At 48.1% G+C, this 20,408-nt stretch overlaps 6 protein-coding genes across 6 annotated transcripts; 2 read left to right on the top strand and 4 right to left on the bottom strand.

Annotated features, from left to right (window-relative positions):
- Positions 1–860: 860 nt before the first annotated feature.
- AO090005001177 (multicopper oxidase) lies at positions 861–2,743 on the bottom strand (the record flags this gene model as incomplete). Its single annotated transcript, XM_023232885.1, has 3 exons — positions 861–1,902; positions 1,972–2,446; positions 2,497–2,743. 3 exons carry the CDS (start codon positions 2,741–2,743, stop codon positions 861–863), a joined length of 1,764 nt encoding a protein of 587 aa, XP_023089257.1.
- Positions 2,744–4,490: 1,747 nt separating this feature from the next.
- Positions 4,491–10,367, bottom strand: AO090005001179 (putative C6 transcription factor; the record flags this gene model as incomplete). Its single annotated transcript, XM_023232883.1, has 8 exons — positions 4,491–4,543; positions 4,971–5,600; positions 6,919–7,512; positions 7,586–9,355; positions 9,480–9,677; positions 9,738–10,070; positions 10,130–10,179; positions 10,252–10,367. 8 exons carry the CDS (start codon positions 10,365–10,367, stop codon positions 4,491–4,493), a joined length of 3,744 nt encoding a protein of 1,247 aa, XP_023089258.1.
- Positions 10,368–11,829: 1,462 nt separating this feature from the next.
- Positions 11,830–12,627, bottom strand: AO090005001180 (flavin reductase family protein; the record flags this gene model as incomplete). Its single annotated transcript, XM_001818087.1, has 1 exon — positions 11,830–12,627. The coding sequence occupies one exon, from the start codon at positions 12,625–12,627 to the stop codon at positions 11,830–11,832; it is 798 nt and encodes a 265-aa protein (XP_001818139.1).
- A 982-nt stretch (positions 12,628–13,609) lies between these two features.
- Positions 13,610–14,735, top strand: AO090005001181 (homoserine acetyltransferase family protein; the record flags this gene model as incomplete). Its single annotated transcript, XM_023232872.1, has 5 exons — positions 13,610–13,754; positions 13,849–14,311; positions 14,379–14,411; positions 14,437–14,694; positions 14,732–14,735. 5 exons carry the CDS (start codon positions 13,610–13,612, stop codon positions 14,733–14,735), a joined length of 903 nt encoding a protein of 300 aa, XP_023089259.1.
- Positions 14,736–15,455: 720 nt separating this feature from the next.
- On the top strand, positions 15,456–17,625 carry AO090005001182 (polynucleotide adenylyltransferase; the record flags this gene model as incomplete). The annotated part of the gene is made up of 7 exons (XM_001818089.3): positions 15,456–15,604; positions 15,667–15,815; positions 15,881–16,255; positions 16,319–16,530; positions 16,587–17,196; positions 17,241–17,355; positions 17,406–17,625. The coding sequence occupies 7 exons, from the start codon at positions 15,456–15,458 to the stop codon at positions 17,623–17,625; spliced, it is 1,830 nt and encodes a 609-aa protein (XP_001818141.3).
- An 857-nt stretch (positions 17,626–18,482) lies between these two features.
- AO090005001183 (uncharacterized protein) lies at positions 18,483–20,070 on the bottom strand (the record flags this gene model as incomplete). Its single annotated transcript, XM_001818090.3, has 3 exons — positions 18,483–18,683; positions 18,757–19,220; positions 19,290–20,070. The coding sequence occupies 3 exons, from the start codon at positions 20,068–20,070 to the stop codon at positions 18,483–18,485; spliced, it is 1,446 nt and encodes a 481-aa protein (XP_001818142.1).
- Between the last annotated feature and the right edge of the window lie 338 nt (positions 20,071–20,408).

The raw sequence follows: 20,408 nt of genomic DNA, 5'->3' as shown, positions 1-20,408 counted from the left end.
CCTTTTATTGGGGGGGTTTGTTGAGTGAGGTATGAAGAAGTGTTTGGTTGGGTTTCTTGGAGGGGTGTGTCGGAGCTAAGACCGATTTGGAATGGGTGGAGACTGACTAAAACATTTCACTTATGTAAACTTTATGCATGTTCACATGATTGACATTGCCCTGGTCTTTTTGTTGCTGTATAGATTTGTGAACTTATCTTGTTTGGACATCATATGTGATTTCGGTTATTACTTTCCTTTTTTTTCTTTTTTTCCTTTTGTATTCTGATTACTTGAGGATACGCTGAAGCATAAAAAATGCTATGATCTGTATCGTCACTGCCCGGACCTGACAGGGCTGGTATTATAACAGGACGGATCAACTGTGATGATCCGTAGGTAGAAGTCGATTTCGACCAGGAAGGGACTGTCTAGGGCCCAGAGCGGCCCTCAGATCTCACCGTTCTTCCGCCTAGATCGTTTGTGATTGTAAGCCACGTCTCACATCAACATGACTTCACACCAACTGAACCAATAAGAAGCGGAGTATGACCTGAGCTTGCAAAGCATCGCGAAATTCCACTTTCCATTAGAGGCCAATAGAGAGGGGTCCCATAAGACTCATCCCATAAAGAAGGACGCGTTGTTTAGATAGTGACGTCTTTCAAATGGGATGCCTGGGGATAAGACATGGTTGGCCTCAGGCGAAGGCGGATGTAGCTGGCTTTACTTTATGCAGTCAGTGCTTGCTACCTCGATTATTCTCTTGCACCATGGATCAGACTTTTCCATTGTCTGACTATTGCATACATAGAACTATTGTACAATCCTTACTCATTCCGTATAAGTACATCAATATATCTACATAAAACATCACTCATTTAGTGACTCACAGCTGGCAGCTCATACTCTTCCGGCACATGAGGCCAAGAATCCACGCCGTCCATGATGGCCAAGGCCATCCCGCCACTCAAATGTGGTTGAATATGGCAATGCAGCAGAAAAGGGCCCGGATTGGCCACATGGTATCGTATTGCAAGCCACGACGGGCCTGCGTCGGCAGGTGGACTGAAGAACGTATCTCTCATCTGTGGGTTGCGGAGATTAAAGCTTTCAGGGATGTCTTTCACAGCTTCAGCAACTGAGTGGTAACGGAAAGCGCCGGATCCTGATCCAATCACAAAGTACTTATTCGAATGCTTGTGGATTGGATGAGGAGGCTGGCCTCCAGTCGTCACATTGACGATAAGATCCACCCAAGTGTTGTTCAATGTGGTGATGGTATACTTTGTGGAGATGGAGCTGCGGTTAAAAAGTAAAGGGATCGCCTCCTCATTTGATTGTGGGTAACTATGATTGCCCAATGTCCAACTGTACGAGTTCCCGATATGATCGACATTTAAAATGTATGTCCGGTCCACGTGTAAAGAAGGCACTTCTACCGGGAAGGGGACGACCCTCGTCTCATCCAAGAAGACCGTGTTTTCGGTGGCGTTGGTGCCAACTTCAGTAATCCATGGCTGAGATAGCCTATTCCGGTTGTGAGTAGAAGCTCTATATCTCATGATGCCTGTGCCGTTTATGATCTGATTTGCTCCGGTGTTGGCAGCGCGGACCATATATTCACCGGCAGGTTGGTCTAATTTAACCAAAACGGAATATCTGCTCCCAATAGGAATAGTAATCGCGTCGACACGGATAGGCTCGATATAACGCCCATCGACCGCATAGACATACAAAGGGTGTTGGTCAATAGAGAATGCTAGCTCTAGACTGCCAGCTATATTTATTAAATCCCAACTTCTGTATTGCGAAGCTGATTCTACCTCGAATACCTCAGCCGGGCCTTGGCTGGGTGTACACCCACGAAGGAAACCATTCGGTGTTAGGTTGGCCTTCCGGGGGTCACTGGGAGGCAAGCAACTGGGATAGGTCAGTATATACTTGAATGTTTGATGAGGAGAATGAAAGCAGATCGATGACGTGACTTACCCCATATCAGTAAGCGTCTTATTCCCCAGCGCCCTCCTCTGGGCAGGCGTGGTAAGTGCGTTGATGCGGTCTTGAGGCAGACAGAGTACAGACCCTTTACCATTAATCAGAACTGCGTTGGCACAAAAGTTCTCAACCCCAGAGGCTACTTGAGCCTGCCAAATTTCTTCAGATGTTAAATGACGCCAGTCGGAAAGAATGATAGGCTTAGTCTCCAATTCCGCCTCGCCCATGGCTTGTAGCTCTTTTGCGTCATCGGCGATCAAATGGAAAGGCTTTTCCACTGATTCATCTGGTTGAATGTAGATGGCACCATACAGTCCATCCTCGATTTGGCTTCTAGTGTGGGCATGATATATGTAAGTTCCATAATGCGTTGCTGTCCATGTATAGAAGAATTGATCGCCGGGAGCTATCGGTTTTTGTGACAGTCCTGGTACACCATCGGACCACGGTGTATCTCGTTGCTCAATACCTGATCACAGAAGTTAACCAGAGATTTTCAGCGGATAAAGAGAACATTACCGTGGAAATGAACGGTCGCCTCGAACGGCATTGAGTTGTTAACCAGAAACTCAACTGTGTCACCCTGTTTCAATCGTAGAGTCGGACTGGGAAATTGTCCATTGCTGAGAATCGTCTTTCGCGTGGCCCCGGCCACTTCATGATTTTCCCATGTTAGGTTGAGTTCGAATTGAACGACCTTGCAGGATACCCATTGAACGAGGCACAAAAGATATAGTAGGCCCAGCCAGCTATGATAAAGAGTCATGGCGCAACCGTACTACTACTGCCAGGGCAGCACAAGTATAACAAAAAAGAAATAGGTACAAAGAATAGTCCACTATATAGAAGGATTGTAGAGCCCACAAGTGGCCTCTAGAGCATTGTTTTTCTCTTCTGTTCTCCATCGTTCCGCTTGGGACAACGCCTTCTTAAATGCATACAATATCTGCGGGCTGAATCCAGTTGAGGCCCCAATGTTGAAAGGAGCAAAGGTCAACTAAGAGCCGTGGCAACGGGGACTAAAAATGCAAGGGATAGTTGATGATAATAAGGGTAAGATCATGTCAATCGGTGAGCTTGAAAAAGGACTGACACCCTTGAGTATAGAGCTTATAGAAGGGGAGTCATATGCATCCAAAAGTTTTACGTGGTAATTATCAACGTTGACCGTACCTGGAATCATCCTGCCAATATATGTTTGCTCCGATTAGCAAAGCAAATAAGAAAGATGCAGAGCATTCCATGCGCCTAGCCGCAGGGTAGCAGTGCAGTTACATGGAGAGACAAAGATAGACAAAAATATAACTGACGATATCTAGATGTTGAAGCGGTCAAGGGACCAAGGTGAGCTGTCTCAAATCGGCTTCAGTATTGAAAGGCAATTGCAAACAATGGAAGTTTGCGTTGGGAAAAATGTCCGCAGAAGAATTGGCAGGCGGATGCAAAGTACTCGACAGTTTGGGTAAATTTGGGTTGATCTATCTAATAGTCATCAATCTTGGGAAACTCCGATCACAAGAAGGATTGGTTATGTAGTCGATAAGTAATTGAGTAAAATACTTCTGAAACTGGAAAAACAGTGGTCATAAATTCAATAGATCGTAGGACACCTTGCAGGCGTTTAATTGACTCCACAGAAATCCGAATAGAGAAACACCAAGAAAAGGAAGACCAAAACAAACGATGGAAAAAGCAAAAAATAATAATAAATAAATAAATAGAATGAGATAAAAGACAGATATACAATCAAAATCAAACACCATTCCATGCTATTAATAGTAAAATGTTATATCTTGCGCTGAAATATGGTCATTTCAATGGGCCAAAAACGACAATAGAATAAGAAGCAGAACGCAAGAGATTTCAATCAATCAAATCATATCGGTCGTCAGTCAGGAATTGGAAACGTGAAAATCATATCACCAAAATAGCCGAAGATACTTCACCACCGTTCTTGAGGGCTTCGCCCACAGGTTGCGCTGTTTCGGTCAATTCAGTATGATCTGTGTGTGCCTCAGATAAAGCTGGGTGAACGGCTGGGGCTGGGTTCAACGGCCACGCCGAGGAGGAACTCTTTTCAGCAACACCTCGGGAGGCTACAGTTGTGGTTCCTTCGAAGTGGGCCTCGGCCTCAGACGATGGTTTTTCTGGCTTGGCAAGACCCACCTCGGAAGCGTCACCGTATTGGAGGGTGGTACTGTCAGAACTCATTGGTTGACTAGGAGGAGTTGTGGGTAGATGTTGGTGCGCAGCTGAAACAGCTGCAGCTCGTACTTCCGAAGTCGTCACGTCCTTGTTCATGCTCCATGTAGGATTCTCCCAGATCGCCGATGAATGTTGTAGAGGAGATATAGTCGACCGGGAAACCATCTCCAGCATGTCCGGAGGAAACGGCTGCACATGCGCTGGAGTCGCTGTGGGTCTGGTGTTGAGGGCAAAGAAAACCACCAGGACAGTGAGAAGCGCAATTGCAACGTTGCGGCGATCACTGGCTAACACCCGAATGTAGTTCACTAAAAGGGTCTGAAGTTCGATCTCTGCTGCTGGGCTTCGAGGGTAGGATGGCCTACCAGATTGTCGATGATGCTCTTGAGGCGCAGTCTTTTCTGGAGCCGGTGACAATCTGGATCTCTCAACTCTTCTAGCGGTGAGAAGCTTGGGCCTGTCAACTTCAAGAAGAGAAGCCTGTGAGTGGGCTGGATCAGTGTGGACTTTTGTGAACTTGTCATTGACAAGCTCCTTTAATTGTGGGGCCTGAAGTCGGTTACTGGGACGAGACAGTTCGCCCTCGAGCAACCTCTTTTCTAACTCTCTTCTCACTTCGGATGGAAGCCAGAGACCGACTTCCACATCTACTTTTTCCATTTCCCTCCAAGCTGCAGCCCATGCTCCAGCTCTCATCAGTCCGTTGGCCGCGAAAACCCTGATTTCCCACTTTCGGCCTGTCTCACTGTGTCGGACCACGCGCCCTCCACAATCTAGACACTGCTCACCTTGTTCATCATCTGTTGCACTCTCCTCCGCCATGGACTGGCTATCCCTGTCTGTATCGGCCTCTTCATGGCCCAAAAAGTGCCCATGGTCAAACCTTGGGCGCTGCAACTCCAAGCTTTCCAACAACCGCTCTTCAAGGAGATCGTACATATCCTCAGGATGTGAAATGAGCACACCCCGTTCCCGTAGCACCACAGACCCAATCTTTTCCTCCAGTAATTTCCACCGCTTCCAATACTCCGACGGCAATACTTCCCTCAGGATCTTTTGGTCCGGATAGTCCACTAGTCCCGGGATGGGGAGCGATGGTGGAAGTAAGTTACAATGTAGTAGTACGAGAGGGTAATCCTTTTTTGATTTTTGCTTGGCCACGAGTCCGGTTGGCGAGTAGTAAGGAGATCGCTTCAGCTGTGATGAGCCATCCGACATGCGATGCCCTCCCCTGCGTTTTGGTGGTGTCAAGTACTCGCCATCACCCTCGTCCTCAGTGTGCATTTGCAGCGCTCTGACCGAACTAGACTTTCGGAATGCACTGTGGTGCTTCCGAACAGTGGGTGTCAATCTCAGCTGTTCTTCCATTTCCCCATGTTCGTTCTCGTTATGATCGCCCCACGAAGGCGAAAGCATATCTTGCTGCGATCTACGCACGACGGCTGACTTGACCCTACTGATGGGATTGGTAAGTACCGAAGCTGGAATGGAGGAAATCGAGGAACGGCTCGATGCTCTCGAGTTCACATCCCGTAGCTCTTCATAATCTAGATCTCCGCCGAGAAAGTCGCTGGAAGATCGTTCCGTTGACGATGCCGAGGAATTGTACCCGCAGTCCTGAGCTAGTACATGCGTATCTCCATGTGTGGAGCTGGTCTCAGTGTGGTCCGAATTTCGGTGAAAAAGATGGGCTGCCTCTACCGTCGATGGCTGTTCATGGGTAGGAACATACAAACAGAGGTCTGATTCCTCCCGTGGGGAGGCCGTGGATCCAGTTAATCGAGATTTATACTCGGGCTCCTCCATTGATTTTCGGCTTTCGAAGGAAAAGGAAAAGGGAAGTATAGAAATGGAGCCCAGGAATGTTTCTTTTCTTGATCCAAGAATGCGGTTGACAACAAACGGCTCCACAGGAATGTAGAGCAGTGGATCTCTCTGATCGTAGTGTGATCTTAAGTTGCAGATTACAAGATACCTGAAAACAACTTGTGCACTAGTATCCACCGATATAAGATGATGAAGATTATGATATGTATGGTATGTGGGAAAAAGAATGGATCTCTGGGATGATCATGAATACTCAATGACGATGGTCATGCTTCCCATCTGTTGATGTTGGGGTTCACCGCCTTTGTCGTGCAGGGCAACCGTCCACTCAATTTGAGCATAATCGGTTTTATCTTCACCTAGCCCAAAGTCTCGAAGATACACTGCAATTTGTCATTAAATCCTCGCAGTTAATTTTAAGGTAACAGTATAGCGATGGTATATGTATAACACTATGACACATGGCCTCTGCTTCTTCCCCATCTAAGAGATGCACGGAAAATGTTTGAACACGACAAAAGTGAGCATACACGTATAGGATACGTAAGATAACCGTGCTGGCTTCCCTCACAGCCAAACACTTGCTGTATGCAATATTGATACGGCGGGAGAACGAAATGGACAAAACAATTAGAAAAGCCTGCGCTCGCTCTAAATTTATATAACAAGTCATATCCAAAAACCCTGGACGCCTGGAACCTCTTTCCAATCATGATAGAGCACAAAGAATCGCTAGACATGACACGTAGACACTGTGGTAAAAGTATTAAAAGGACAACGGGTTTTTTCAATGCGGCGGCCGTGGAGCACCGTCATCAGGATTCATCAGAGACGGGTAGTTCGGATGGTCCCCGAAGTAGTTGAGGACATCTTGTGGGAGGTACTCTAGCCAAGGGAGTATTTCCCCACTAAAGGTGAATGGAAATTGGTCTTGTTGTTGAAGGGAAGCCATATCAATATCTTGGCTTTCAATGAGTATATCGTTGACGTGGCCCACGCTAGGGTGCATTTGTGAGGGTCTGGAATTCATAGCGCTACCCGTTGGCTGGTCATTTCCAGTAGAGGCGGTGTTGTAGTTATAGGCGGAGGTCGGTGCATCAATGCGGGAAGAAGTAGCGGTCAGGTTCTGATTGAAGGCGGGGTGAGAATGCGGGGGTCGGGAGGCAGACGTCGAGAAAGATGTGTTCAGGCCCAGCAAAAGGCTGGCGTCCGATGTGGAAACGCGGCCAGAGGGGGCAAGGGGGGAATATTTTCCGGGGCCAGGTGTAATCGGCGAGCTTGGCGCAGCAGTCGTGGTCCTTGAAGGCTCGAGCGCTTGAGTATAAGAGCTCGAGCTAGGACCAGTACTAGTTTGCATCGGTAGACTTGGGTAGCTATGGCTATACTGAGACGAATAAGCCGGCTTATTGGGAACGGAATCCGTTTGCGCAGCAGGCATTTGATATAGTACGCTCAGATTTGGCTGCGAAGAGTTGGTTGCTCCAGTAAGAGCCCATCCAATGGCTAAAAAAAATTTAGGTCAGTCAAAACACTGTCGACGCCCAGGTAGTAAGAATCAAGATTCTGAACTGCCTACCTTGGCTAGGATCAATCCGTGGTGACCGTACTTCCAAAGCTACGGCCGACTCGTTGGAGCTACCAGCAGCACCCAGTGGCGCACTTGACTGACGCCAACCAGGTGTGGCAAATGGCTGAACCGATGGAATCTCAGCTGTACCTTCCATCTCCTCCTCGGTATATAATAGAGGATCCACAATTCCCTTGGCCTTTTGGTCGAGAACAGTGAGTATATACTTGGTTCCCTCCCAGTAAGTCTCTAGCGCCTTCAAGGCTTTGTAGCATCGCTGGTAATTCTCCTTCGCAGCAGAGGATAGTAGGATATGTTTAGCAGTCGGCTTCCGTTCTGCTCCATCTGACGGGTGGTCTAAATTGGGCATAATAAAGCCACTGTTTTGGTTTGTCAACAAAGGCTGGCATGGTGGAGAGCCTGGGGCTGACGACGGCGAGGAGTAATAAGCACTCTCCATCAGAAACGCGCACGCGGCGATGTACATCGGCTGACTAGTGAATGGATTGCCGATGAAGCTCTTACCATCAACAAGTTCAGAAAAGGAAAGTATATCTGCAATAGTTTTGGCCGAAGACATCGATAACTCCCTGCTGTTCGGATAAAGATGTTGTATAGAACCTCCAAACGAGTTCAGTAACGTCGGTTGATGGAGGAGGACTATTAAAGTGTGGAACCAAAAATGGAGAAGGATAAAATTCGTTCCTTCCTTTGCCTTTACGTACGCTTGAAAGTTGGCTGCGTTAAAATGAAGCCTAGGCGACAAACGCTGGTATATGCCTGTAAGATCACTTTCCATCCCAGCTAATCTCTTAAGGGTGTCCGTGGTGACATGTTTCACACCCTGGATTCCATTAATGAGATCCGTGACCCTGCCATACAGATGTATTATGCGTATGAGTGGCGGGAACGGCGCTGGCCAGCCGTTAGGCAACAAGGACTCCGATTGCAGTGGGAAACACAATTCTATGTCCTCGTCACGTAAAGTCACCGGTCGTCCTGTCCCGGATGAAATGACTCGATCGAGAAAAAAAATGCTCCAGAAGGTGTCAACCCTTTCCCGCTCCCAGGCACGTTGGTTTTCGCTATCCTGTCCATCCTTCATTAAAACTTGAGCGTTTTGGGGATCGTCATACTGTTCTTCTCTCAGCTTCCCCGCCTGCCCCGTTACAACTGCATTCGGAGTCACGCCACTCTGGCCGTAGTTATATTTTAAACCTTGCAGTTTCTGCATCCCAAGGTCCTGAGCCATGCGAATGGATATACCTAGATACATCCACAGGCCACTGTCGTGGTTTGAGCCAAATTCTTCGTACGCTAGCAACAAACATGCCTGGACAACAGATAATGTGGGACAGGATAAAGCATCGACGAGAGCTCCCATTGCTCTATGCGCGAATGGCTGGCCGCGGTCTGACTTTCTCACATCCAGCTTTGGTTCTGAGCCATCTATGGGCGGAGCTTGAGGAGGACTCAGCAAAGGATGAGGAGAAAACCGCGCAGATAAGGTACAAACAGCATCCACGAGCATAGTGTCAACCTTCTTGTCCTTCAGGTCACGGAGGAACCTTTCACGTTGAAGGAAAGGAAAATTGCATCCCAAGTGCACGAAGAAAAGATCACAGAGGTGTGTCACCAGATTGCTGACTGGTAAGGAATCATCTCGGTCGTAAAAAGGGATAGTATTGGCATCACGGTTGTCACGGCTATCAGCGAGATGGTTTAGACGGCCAACACCAAGGTCCGTGAACCTTGGGCTTCGCAGAGGAGACAATGATTCTATGCAGTTAAAGAAATCAATCAATATACGTTGGAATAGGAATAAGATCAGAAGGCATTAAGAAATGAATTAAAAAAATATAACCCAACGGGTCAAATAACCGGTCGATAAAGTGCTACTGACCTGATGATAGCGACGCATTACTCTTGCGCGAGCCCCTGACCTGGACAACCTGGATGGAAGTCAGCATATATGCATTTATGTAGCTAACTTGTAAGAGTACTCGAACCATTTGCTTAAAACCAGGGACAATAGCTGTTGGTCCGAAATATCTGAAATAGGGAACATGCGTACGAGCGGAAGAGCTCAAAGATGTACGGCCTATTGAAGAAGGTTACAGTGAGTACACAAAGCCACCCTGGAGGTTTATGCGCAACATACTACTCTCTGGACTTTCCCCTACAGTTTGTTGCTCAGAATCCTTCGTCATTTTGGAAGACGTTTCCCTCACCAGAGAAGCATCTTTAAGCTCCGACGACTTCGATGCCCCGGACGACTTATCTGGACGATCATCACTGTGTGGTATTGCAGCTCGCGAGGGAGAATCTGGGGAACGACTCTCGACCTTCACTGCTGTATTGGAGTTATCACTTGGTCCCAGTGAAGGAGGAATAGTAGGGGTGCGTGATGCGACATCGGATTGCGATCGAGTATGAGCAGTAGGTTCGCTGTATCCTAAGCATATGTGGTTATAGTCGGAGCATGTTTTGCACACTGGACAAAGACATCATTAGCATAGTGGAAGGCGTGTCCTAGTGGTCTTATCTGCCCACCTGGTTGTTCACCTGAACATCGTATCTTGCGCTTGCGACACGTCCGACATCTGTTTGAGGAAAGCTTGAGTCAGCATCGCAGGGAGGCAACAATGAACAAAGATTCACAGGAGTGGGCTTACGCCGCGTTGACCCGACGTCGTTTAGTCTGGGGCTGTCCATCGGTTGAGACGAAGCGAATCTGTTTTGGAGGGGGAACATTATTGCCGCCGTTCTTCTGGGGAGAAGGGTGGCTCATTGCGAGCAAATGATCATCCGTGGTCACCACACATTGGGCACCTGCTTCTTCCTCGCTCTATAGCAATCGAACGTCACCGGTAACGGTGTCCGGGGGAGTCGCAAAAGAAGAAGACAATAGACGGGAAAAGCGGCGATACGGAATATCTTTCGGAAAAAGCACTAGGTAAAGAGAAAAATCCATGGACAATGGGTGAATCCCACGTTGTTACCGGGCAATAGTATGATCGCGGGCTGGCGTGGAAATAAAGTGGACGAGTGAGGGGAACGTGTGATTGTTATGTACGTATTAGTACTATTTTCTGTTTCGCTTTAGCGGTAACTGGTGATAGGGGCAACTGGATGGCGGCAGTTGGTTTGAACCAGCAATAAGTCGCAGTAGGAGGGAAGGACAAGTAGGTAGTATCCGTCCATGAGAGATCGCGAAGGGGACGACCAACTGACCACCCTGGGCTCACCAATGGTGAGATCTATTGTCCGAAAGAAGAAAAACCCCAGTTCTGTGACCGCCCAGACCAGACCGTTTCCTCTTACCTTTGGGCTTCTGGAATTCCAACCGCATGACCCCAGTATTCTTTACGGCGAAATTACCAGTATTACTTACACCTGTAGTGTCTGGCTCAACTGTACAAAGGAAGCTTAAAGAAAATTCTTACATCCACGCGACTATCGGCACTATTCCGGGCCCAAAGGATTGGACCCAGTGATTCCTCATGTGACGCGCCCCAGATGTACGGTCTACGACTACCTTACTCGTTGAGCTTTGGGGTCACGAATTATATCTTGCGACAATCTCAATCTTGCGCTATATCGCCAAAAAGCAATAAAGCTAGAAAAGAGAAGATAAGAAGGATCTAGAGAAGAACTCTATTACCTGGATAAACACCATTGTTATGGATCGGTTCCTGCAGGTGTTTTGCGTCAATTTAACCGCCTAAGTAGTTGGACGGACAATCACTTATAAAGCTGGAGTCTGGACTCTGGGGTCTCCATGCTCTTCCCGTCCGGAGTCCCCGAGGCAGTGGGTTGTTTGGGGAAATCCACTGCTTGATCTTGTCCACTCAATGTCGGCAAAGCAGACCCTCTTTTCAAGTTCTGTCCCCACGTATCGCAGTGTCAACCGACCTTCGGCATCAACTCCGATACCTCATTAACCGGAGTCCATCCAAGAAAACACCTCTTTAGCACATTAAACGCAGGATTCCTTGACTTGACTCTAAAGTTCAATATATTATGATTATTTATCAGAGTTCATGAGAGTCTTCCCTATTTTCATACTTTTTATCCAGTAGTGACATCTAACACCTACATGCTACATATAGGACGAACTCACAGATACCACTAAACTCAGAGACCTATGTCAAATTCGCACTTCTCAATTGTCGGTGTGCACTCCTGTCTAATATAGCTCGCAGTTCTTTCAATAATCGGGAACTCACCCTGTCGGAACAGTTCCGTCATGTTTAAAATTGTGGTCTAGGTATCTCGATCGCATCGGTGGTTCGCCCATACTGAATCCCCCCTAGCCGACTGATAGGCTTCAAGACCTTAAGGTCGATCACGCTTCGATCCTCATTTATAGCATCCTCTCTTGCCCAGAATCGGACACCCTCAATAATCGCCAATACTCCAGTCTTCTTTCCGGGCGTCGTTCTGCTCTCAAATTCCTTGGTTTCAACAAGTTTGCCTTCAATAGATAATATTGATTCCTGTACGCGGGCTGGCTGGACAACTGAGCTAGGTGCCTGGTGCAATCCGGATATTTCCCATTCGGAAACACCATACGGAGCGTTGACAGCGGTCGCATTAGCTGCCTCCACAAAATGTTCGGAGATGATGTTAATGACGCATTCTTCTGTCTCGGCGAGGTTTTTCAGCGTGTCTTTGGCCTTTTCAAGCGATCCAACAAACCCAACGACAAAAAGAGGAGGGTCATGATTAATGACCTGTGAATAACTGAAAGGCGCCAAGTTGGCAGACTTTCCATCCTTCGACTTGGTACTGATGAGCGCTATTGGCCTAGGAACCATCCCCGAGATTAAGATCTTATAGTTAGATGAAACCGGTCTTCCTTCCTCATGAGGGTCGATCTCGACATGGCTCTTCTTCAAACTCTCGCCGTCATCGTTCGCACCATCGCCCTGCTTCCAGTCTTCCTTAGGGGGCTTCGAGAAGATGACGTCTGCATCACGTCTAAAATCCGGCCGCGCAGCTTGGACTTTCTCGAAGTCGTCTTCCGTTTTGAAAAACGCTGAAGTCATGCTAAATGAACGATAGTAGCGAGGAATGTAGCTGTGCAGGCAATTTCCGCTTCCACTGTGTGTTCATCAGCGTTGCTGGTTGTGACATGTGTGTGACCTGGGCTCCGCCCAAGTCTCCGACAGCTCGTCGAATCGGAAGCACTTGTCTGCCAGCGAAGAAAACTTACAATTGCTTATAGGGCTGGCTGGTCGAAAAGCGCAAGATGCTTTTCACAACAGTGCGATGCATTGGGGGGGTTATTTGCGGTGGTGGATTGACCTGGATTAGCTGCTATCGCATCATTATCCGTCGAGCAGATTGCGGGTCTCCCACTCGACTGCTAATTCCACGGACCATAAAGTGCAATTTCCCAAACTCCACGCCCCAAGCAGTTGAGAGCTACTCAACGGAGTGCGTGGAAGGTAGACTTCACTACCGACTCTTCGGGCCGATATTAGCTTGAGTTTTGTCAGCATCCGAAAACAACCCCTCACTCAACTTGGGGTAGAAGATAGTCGATAGGCTGTAATTGACATTCATCTTTTGATAATCGAGGAGTCAATCATCTCAAAACACGTAGGAGATATGTGGACGCTGATATGTCATATATCATAATATAATAATTTGTATCCTTGTACCCTCGAGGGCGGAATTGAAGTGGCATTACACATTTCTCTGCACTTCTCCATATCGCCATCCGATCACTTTGAGGACGATGTAACGATGCAGGTTGTCACTTGTGCTTATCGAAGTGGAAAAGGTTGGAATTCTCTCGTGTTCAAACTTTCATTTGTCAGTCTCGGTGGTCTCCTCCAATTATTGATAAGCGAAACGGGATGGGATACCTATATCCAGTATAAATAAGGCGCTACTATCACTTGAAGAGCAGACATATTTCACGTAATTTATTAACTTTCCATCTCCTCTCATCCGAAACGGTGTTATTTGTTACAAACGCTCAAAGCCATCGTACGTTACATCTCCTGTGATTGCATATCCCAAATGGCCCAGCAAGACTTTGAAACCTTCAAGCTTGGGGATTGGGAGCTGCAGAGTGGAGAAAAGCTCATCAATGCATCTATTGCCTACAAGACATTTGGTGACCCGAAGTCGCCAGCTATCGTTTACCCCACATGGTTTTCCGGGTGTATGTATCCAACGTCAGAAAGTTTCGACAGCGATACTAACAGAGTATTTCCTACATTTAGCGATCTCGGATAACGTCTGGTTGATCGGAGAAGACAAAACACTCAACCCCAAGACGTACTTCATCGTCATACCGGCGCTCTTTGGGAATGGCCAGTCAACCTCGCCATCCAACTATTCCGCTTCCGATGTATTTCCGGCATGTTCGTTCTATGACAACGTGCGCGCCCAATACACACTGGTCACACAGCACCTAGGCATAACGCATCTGCACGCTGTAGTTGGGTGGTCCATGGGTGCGGCCCAAAGCTATCAGTGGGCGACGCAGTACCCAGACTTCATGGATTTGGTAGTGCCATTCTGCGGGTCAGCAAGGACCTCCTTGCATAACCAAGTGTTCTTGGAGGGGGTGAAAGGTGCGCTGTTAGCAGCAAAACACACGCCTTCTGCTGTCCTGAGAGATACTCGTTCCCCCGAGGCTGGACAGGAGTCAAGAATATGGAATAACAAGGAGAAGCAAATCGGGTTGAAAGCCTTGGGTAGGGTTTATGCTGGTTGGTAAGGACTGACAACAAGCGAGATCCAGCTGTACCATTTCTAATGTCTTCCTCTCTCTTTCATACAGGGGATTTAGCCAAGCTTTCTACAGAGAAAAGCTGTATGAGACTGCACTTGGCTACAAGAGCCTGGAGGACTTCATGCAAGGTTTCTGGGAGAAGTGGGCTCTCTCCAAAAGTAAGTCGATTCAAGCCCCTCTCTGTCTTCACTCTTCTAGTTAACGTTGCGGATCTAGACCCTGAAAATCTGTTGGCACATCTGCAAACATGGCAGCAAGGGGACGTGAGCAATCAAGAGCCATATAATGGCGACTTTGAGAAGGCCATGGCCTCAATCAAAGCGAAAACGTTGGTGTTACCGGGCAAAACCGACCTTTACTTCCCGTAAGTGTCACATCTCTTTCTAAGATCAATCCGACAGCTAATTGCCGTAGCCCGGAAGATTCTGAGTATGAAGTTGCATGCATGAAGCCGGGAATCGGTACCCTTCGGGTTTTCCCCTCTATTTGGGGTCGTAAGTGAAAACCTATCATACTGCAGAAGGGTTAGTGCTGACATGTTTACTTGTAGACTGGGCGGGGGGCCCTGGTGACAGCAAGGATGACGTTGAGTGGCTTGACAAGCAACTAGCCCAATTTTTTGGGGGGAGATTCGAGAGCGTCATTGCGATCCGTTAGGCTATGGGTTGCTCTGTTATATCAAAATTTTCCCTAAGACGTTGGGGAGATAACATGGATGTAGTCTGTAGAAACATTGGAGACTGGGGTATGATTCAATTGATTGGTGGACGAAGAAGTATGGGGTATGTAAGGTAGCACGTGATTGTAGAAAAGCGTCACTGCTGAGTCAGTTGACCAGGCGTGGCGCCGATAAACCTTCTTTTCTTCAACTCCGATCGCTGGCTTGATCAGCACTCTCATTCACTATTCGGCTTTCCCCCGTCGATTCACTCAGCCCGTTGTCTTCCCTTCCCTTCACTTTTCTTTTCTCGTCACATTCCTGTATCCCGTTTATTTGTCGCGTTTCCCTTTGTTTTTCCTAATTTCAAAAGACATACGTTCTTTCTTAACTTTCCTGTCTTTTATCTCTCCGCTTTCCAAGACTTAAGCACCGCATGATCCTGTACCTTTAACTAGACAGTCATTATGGCCACACCACCAGTTCGCCAATGGGGAGTTACTCCTCCGATCTCTACAGTCTTGCCGACCCCAGATGAGCTCGCTGCAAATGACGATCTGATCTCTGAATTGAAGTTGCAGAACAACTTCGAAAGCCCTGCAGAGACCGAACACAGGTAAGGCGATCGCGAGTCTTTCACGATGCTCGACATAAGCGCTCATTGTCTTGGTTTCACAGGAAGAATACCCTCCAGCTTATCCAACGTGTCACGGTAGAGTTCGTCAAAGTCGTCAGTCGAAAGAAGGGATTATCCCCTGCTGCAGTGGAGGCTGCAGGAGGAAAGATCTTCACTTATGGAAGTTATCGCTTGGGTGTTTACGGACCCGGTGAGTCGCCAGTAGTTCTTGATAGGTTTTCTGGTATCCGGAATACTGATTGCGCTTCGTGGCAGGGTCGGATATCGATACCTTGATTGTTGGTCCGAAGCATGTTGTCATCGATGATTTCTTTTCAGATTTCCCCCCTGTTCTTGAAAGAATGGCTCCACAAGGGGCTGTTGAGAAGATGACTCCTGTTCCAGATGCCTTCGTACCTATTATCAAACTTGAGTTCTCCGGTATTAGTATCGACTTGATTTATGCCCGCCTGATCGTCCCTTCAGTTCCACTCAACCTTGATTTAAAAAACAATGACTACCTCAGAGGCTTGGATGAAAAAGAGGTCCGATCACTCAATGGTACTCGTGTAACTGACGAGATTCTGGAGCTTGTACCTCAACAGAAGACTTTCCGTCTGGCTTTACGGGCCATCAAACTCTGGGCGCAACGTAAGAAACATCTTTCTTGATTCTTAAAAAGCTTGCCAGCTGACCGTTCCACCCTATGCATAGGCAGAGCCATTTACTCTAATATAGTGGGCTTCCCCGGTGGTGTTGCTTGGGCTATGTTGGTAGCTAGAGTGTGTCAGCTATACCCCCAGGCGACCGGGTCGGTGATTGTGGGCAAATTTTTCCGTATAATGAACAAATGGGCTTGGCCTCAACCCGTGTTGTTGAAGCCAATCGAGGATGGCCCTCTCCAGATGAAAGTCTGGAATCCGAAGGTGGGTGCCGCAACTGGTCGCTTGACGGTTCTGGATAGTCGTTGACCTGGTTGTAGATTTATCATGGTGACCGCTTTCACCTGATGCCGATAATTACCCCCGCGTACCCTTCAATGTGCGCTACGCACAACGTCTCCATGTCAACCAAGACTGTTATCCTTCGCGAATTGCAACGAGGCGGCGATATCGTAGACAAGATCTTCCTGAAGCAAAACACTTGGAATGACCTCTTCGCGAGGCATTCATTCTTCACGCGCGACTATAAATATTATCTCAGTATAACCGCGTCGAGCAGAACCAAAGAAGCAGAAGCGGTCTGGTCTGGACTTGTTGAATCAAAGATTAGACATTTGGTCGGAGCTCTGGACAGGAAGTCAACCATCGCAGTGGCTCACCCCTTCCCCAAAGGTTTCGAAAGGGTTCATATCGTCAGCAGCGAAGAGGAGGCCGAAGCTGTGAAGAATGGCTCTACAAAGTATCAAGATAAGGGACAAAAAACAGAGACCACCGATGAGATAAACGACGCTGCTCATCAGGCCGCGGCTAACAGCCAGATCGAAAAACGAGATGTCGCAGAAACCGTGGAGAATAAGGTCAATGGCGAGAGCCGGACCATCTACACCACAACATACTATATCGGACTGGAGCTGAAGCCATTGGAGCCAGGTACGTTGGCCGATAACCCTGTCTGATCCCACTGACTTGAGAAGGTCAATCTCGGTCGTTGGATATTTCAACCGACGCCCAGATATTCAAGTCGACTTGTACCTCTTGGCCTGGTTATCAACCTGGTATCAATGACCTGACCATCATCCATGTGCGGAAGTAAGTGTTTCACCTGGATTCCAAGGTTCGTACTTTGACACTCGGATCAGCTTCGACCTTCCCGAAGATGTCTTTCAACCAGGAGAAACGCGTCCCCAGCGACCCAAGAAGAAGATTATCAAGAAATCCGGAGCGGGCGGTCAGAAACGAGGCATCGAATCATTGGACGTAAGTGCATACAAGAAAATTCGAATGGACTATGGACGGCAAGCTACTTCTACGGAATTCGACCCCCCGCGCTTGGCGATGCTCAAGAGTTCTAGCATCTGAACATGACTGATATCAACCGTTGATTTTTCTTTATAGGATCCATCGCTTCCGGTTGCGAAACGTCAGATTCCGTCCAACGGAGTGCCCAATACAGCAACACCTGCGTGAGTGCCTATCAACTGTAACTAGGCCCAAAACCACGATGGGGCAGGTCCCCGATCTGTTCGTGAGTGAGATGCCCGACATCAACAGTCACCGTTGCAGCCATTTGAAGAACCGCATCCGGATCGGATGATATGTAGTAAATGGGTGGACATCTCCTAGTATAACCCCAGTTGAAATCCACTAAAAAAGAACACCCACAGTTGATCTAGTGATTTGTCCTCCGAGACGCACTGTTGCAACTGATCTCAGGAGTTTCAAGGTTGGTTTCTTTTCTCTTTCTACTACCATTTTTTCCTTCTTGACCACACAGACATTATTTCTGTGTTATCTTGCCCACCGAGCGACTACCTCATTGCATGCATTCGTGACAGAGGAGGCGGTTGATCGTACTTGCATTACGCGGTTGGGCTCACAAATCCCCCCAAATTTCTATTTCCTGTTACTGCACATCGCACGGAGGTTGTAGGTCTACATTGCGGGTGGTTTGAGACTGTACATATCACCTTGCTGTTCAGTTAGGCCTGGTGTAAGTGTTAGCTAGGTTTAGTTGAAATAAAGAATGTCTTTTCGTGGCCTACGGGCCGCCAGTCACAACTAGTGTTCTCCAAAATGCCATGTACTTGTAAGTAGTTAGTCAATTCACGTTGGTTCCTAGTCCATTCGGTCCGTTACAGGCAAGGCATTGTACAAAATTCAATCACTTCATCTACTTACGTCCAACATGTATATATATAACACATAACAATCCGCAATCAGCTCCAGGCTTCCACCAAGTCACACAACGTCGACTCACCACCAACATTCCCAGGGAAAACCACAAAAGGAACACCTCGATGTCTCGAAGTGGACTCATCGCATCGCCACAAAGGCACCCCAGGCGCCGCCTGCCCAACAATCAAAGCCCGTTTCATATTCAAGCCTTTAGTCGCAGCATCAGAGGACGTAATCCCACCCTAAAACCATCAGTATCTGACCACACAAACTTCCAACTCCCAGAACATATCAGAGAGAAGAAAAACAACTAACCTTGGCAATAATATACCTCGGACGAACCTGAATCTGCCTCAACACACTGACCAAGGCACTCGCAACATTCGTCCCAATAGCTAGCGACGATAGCTCATTATCTCCCGTGATCAACTTGCGACTCGTCATGACCAAGGTATCCTGGCCAGATTGGAGATGGGACTCGGCCTCCTGGACTGTCCGCTGAATTGCGCCCGCAGCGCTTTCCGGCGATGCGATCAGTTCTTCGACGTCCATTTCGAGGATGGCGAGTTGCCCTGTTTGTCCGCGTTTGGAGGTGAGTACGTTCAGCTGGGCTGTTGTCTTGGGCACGTAGGATCCGGCGATGATTAGCCCGCCTGTTTCTCTGGGGATGGGGAGTTGGAGTTCGCTTGCTGTTATGGGAGATTTGGAGCGGATTCCGAGGCGGGTGGATACGAAGGCTGCGCCGGTGCGGTAGAGGAAGTGTTTCCCTTTTGCTTCGGCTGTTGCGGGTTAGTTTTCTGGTAGATAACGAGAAATAGGTCGCCGGGGGGAGGGCTTGGTCTACATACCTAATAACAAACCGGCAACGAAGACATGCATATCGGACTCCGCCGCGGCATTGACGATAATAACACCGCCCCGGGGGATATCCATCAGCTTCTCGTAGACTGCTTCAGGACCCCCTACTCGAATCTCGTGTATCGAGATCGAGTGCAGCTGTTCCGGCTGAAACCTCCCGGCCGCTTTCTCAACGACATAGTCCCTGAGGTTCGAACTCTTATATCCAAAGGTGGCATCCTTCGCGAACTGCGTCGTCCCCGCCGGGACCAGGTTCTCCCCCTCAGCCACATAATGCACGTCGTCGACGGTGAAGCGTCCACCCTGGAAGAAGAAAGGAGCTAGCACCAACCCGTCCGCGTCCCCAAACACGGACTGCGCAACGTCCGTTTCGAGCGGGAAGTGGCCCCGCAATGTACTGTCGCCGCGCAGGACGATGTCCACTGTCTCTCCTGCGGATTTGGCGACTTGCGCGACGTTCTCGCAGATCTCGCGGATCAGTTTCTCTGCTTCGAGGGGTGGGAGCGCGCGCGAGTTGGTCAGGATGAAGAATCCTGGGGAGTCTTGTTTGAACTCTTCGGTTAGGGTTTCGATGTCCCATACGGTGAGCACGGAGATGTCATGGCATGTTTGTGTTCCGGTGGGGTCATCGTCGAGTACGACTAGACGGTTGAGGGTTGAGGAGGCCAGGTGTTGGGAGATCTGGTCTTGCGTGTCTGCAGGATATGCGGGGGGCAATTGAGCTAGTGTGCTTTCGCGTGGTAGAATAGGATAATCTTGTGGGATTGACATGATGGCTCGTTTTCCGGTGGAATTTAAGGAATATTAATTGATTTAATTCAAAGAATGGTGGTTGTTATGGTTTTGAAGGGGAGAAGCTCTCTATTTCAACCCCACAGACTAGGAAGCAAATGCGGGGGAGAGGATCGGAGACTAGTCCGATCTATAGCCAAAACTGAACTTCGGGCTTTCTCTAGAGTATAAGAAAAAATCTAGCAGCTTGTTATCCACAGCACGATCACTCATTGAAAGATCCAATCAGTCTAACAGAATAATGCAATCAGGGGAAAATAAGAACAAGGAATATAGGGCTCTCAAAAACACCGCAAGCGCCGTGACATGTGCAGAGA

The sequence above is a fragment of the Aspergillus oryzae genome, chromosome 1 (genome assembly GCF_000184455.2).
Source record: "Aspergillus oryzae RIB40 DNA, chromosome 1".
Lineage (NCBI taxonomy): Eukaryota > Fungi > Ascomycota > Eurotiomycetes > Eurotiales > Aspergillaceae > Aspergillus > Aspergillus oryzae.
Note: the sequence above shows the minus strand (reverse complement) of the source record. Positions and strands in the feature narration are given on the sequence as shown.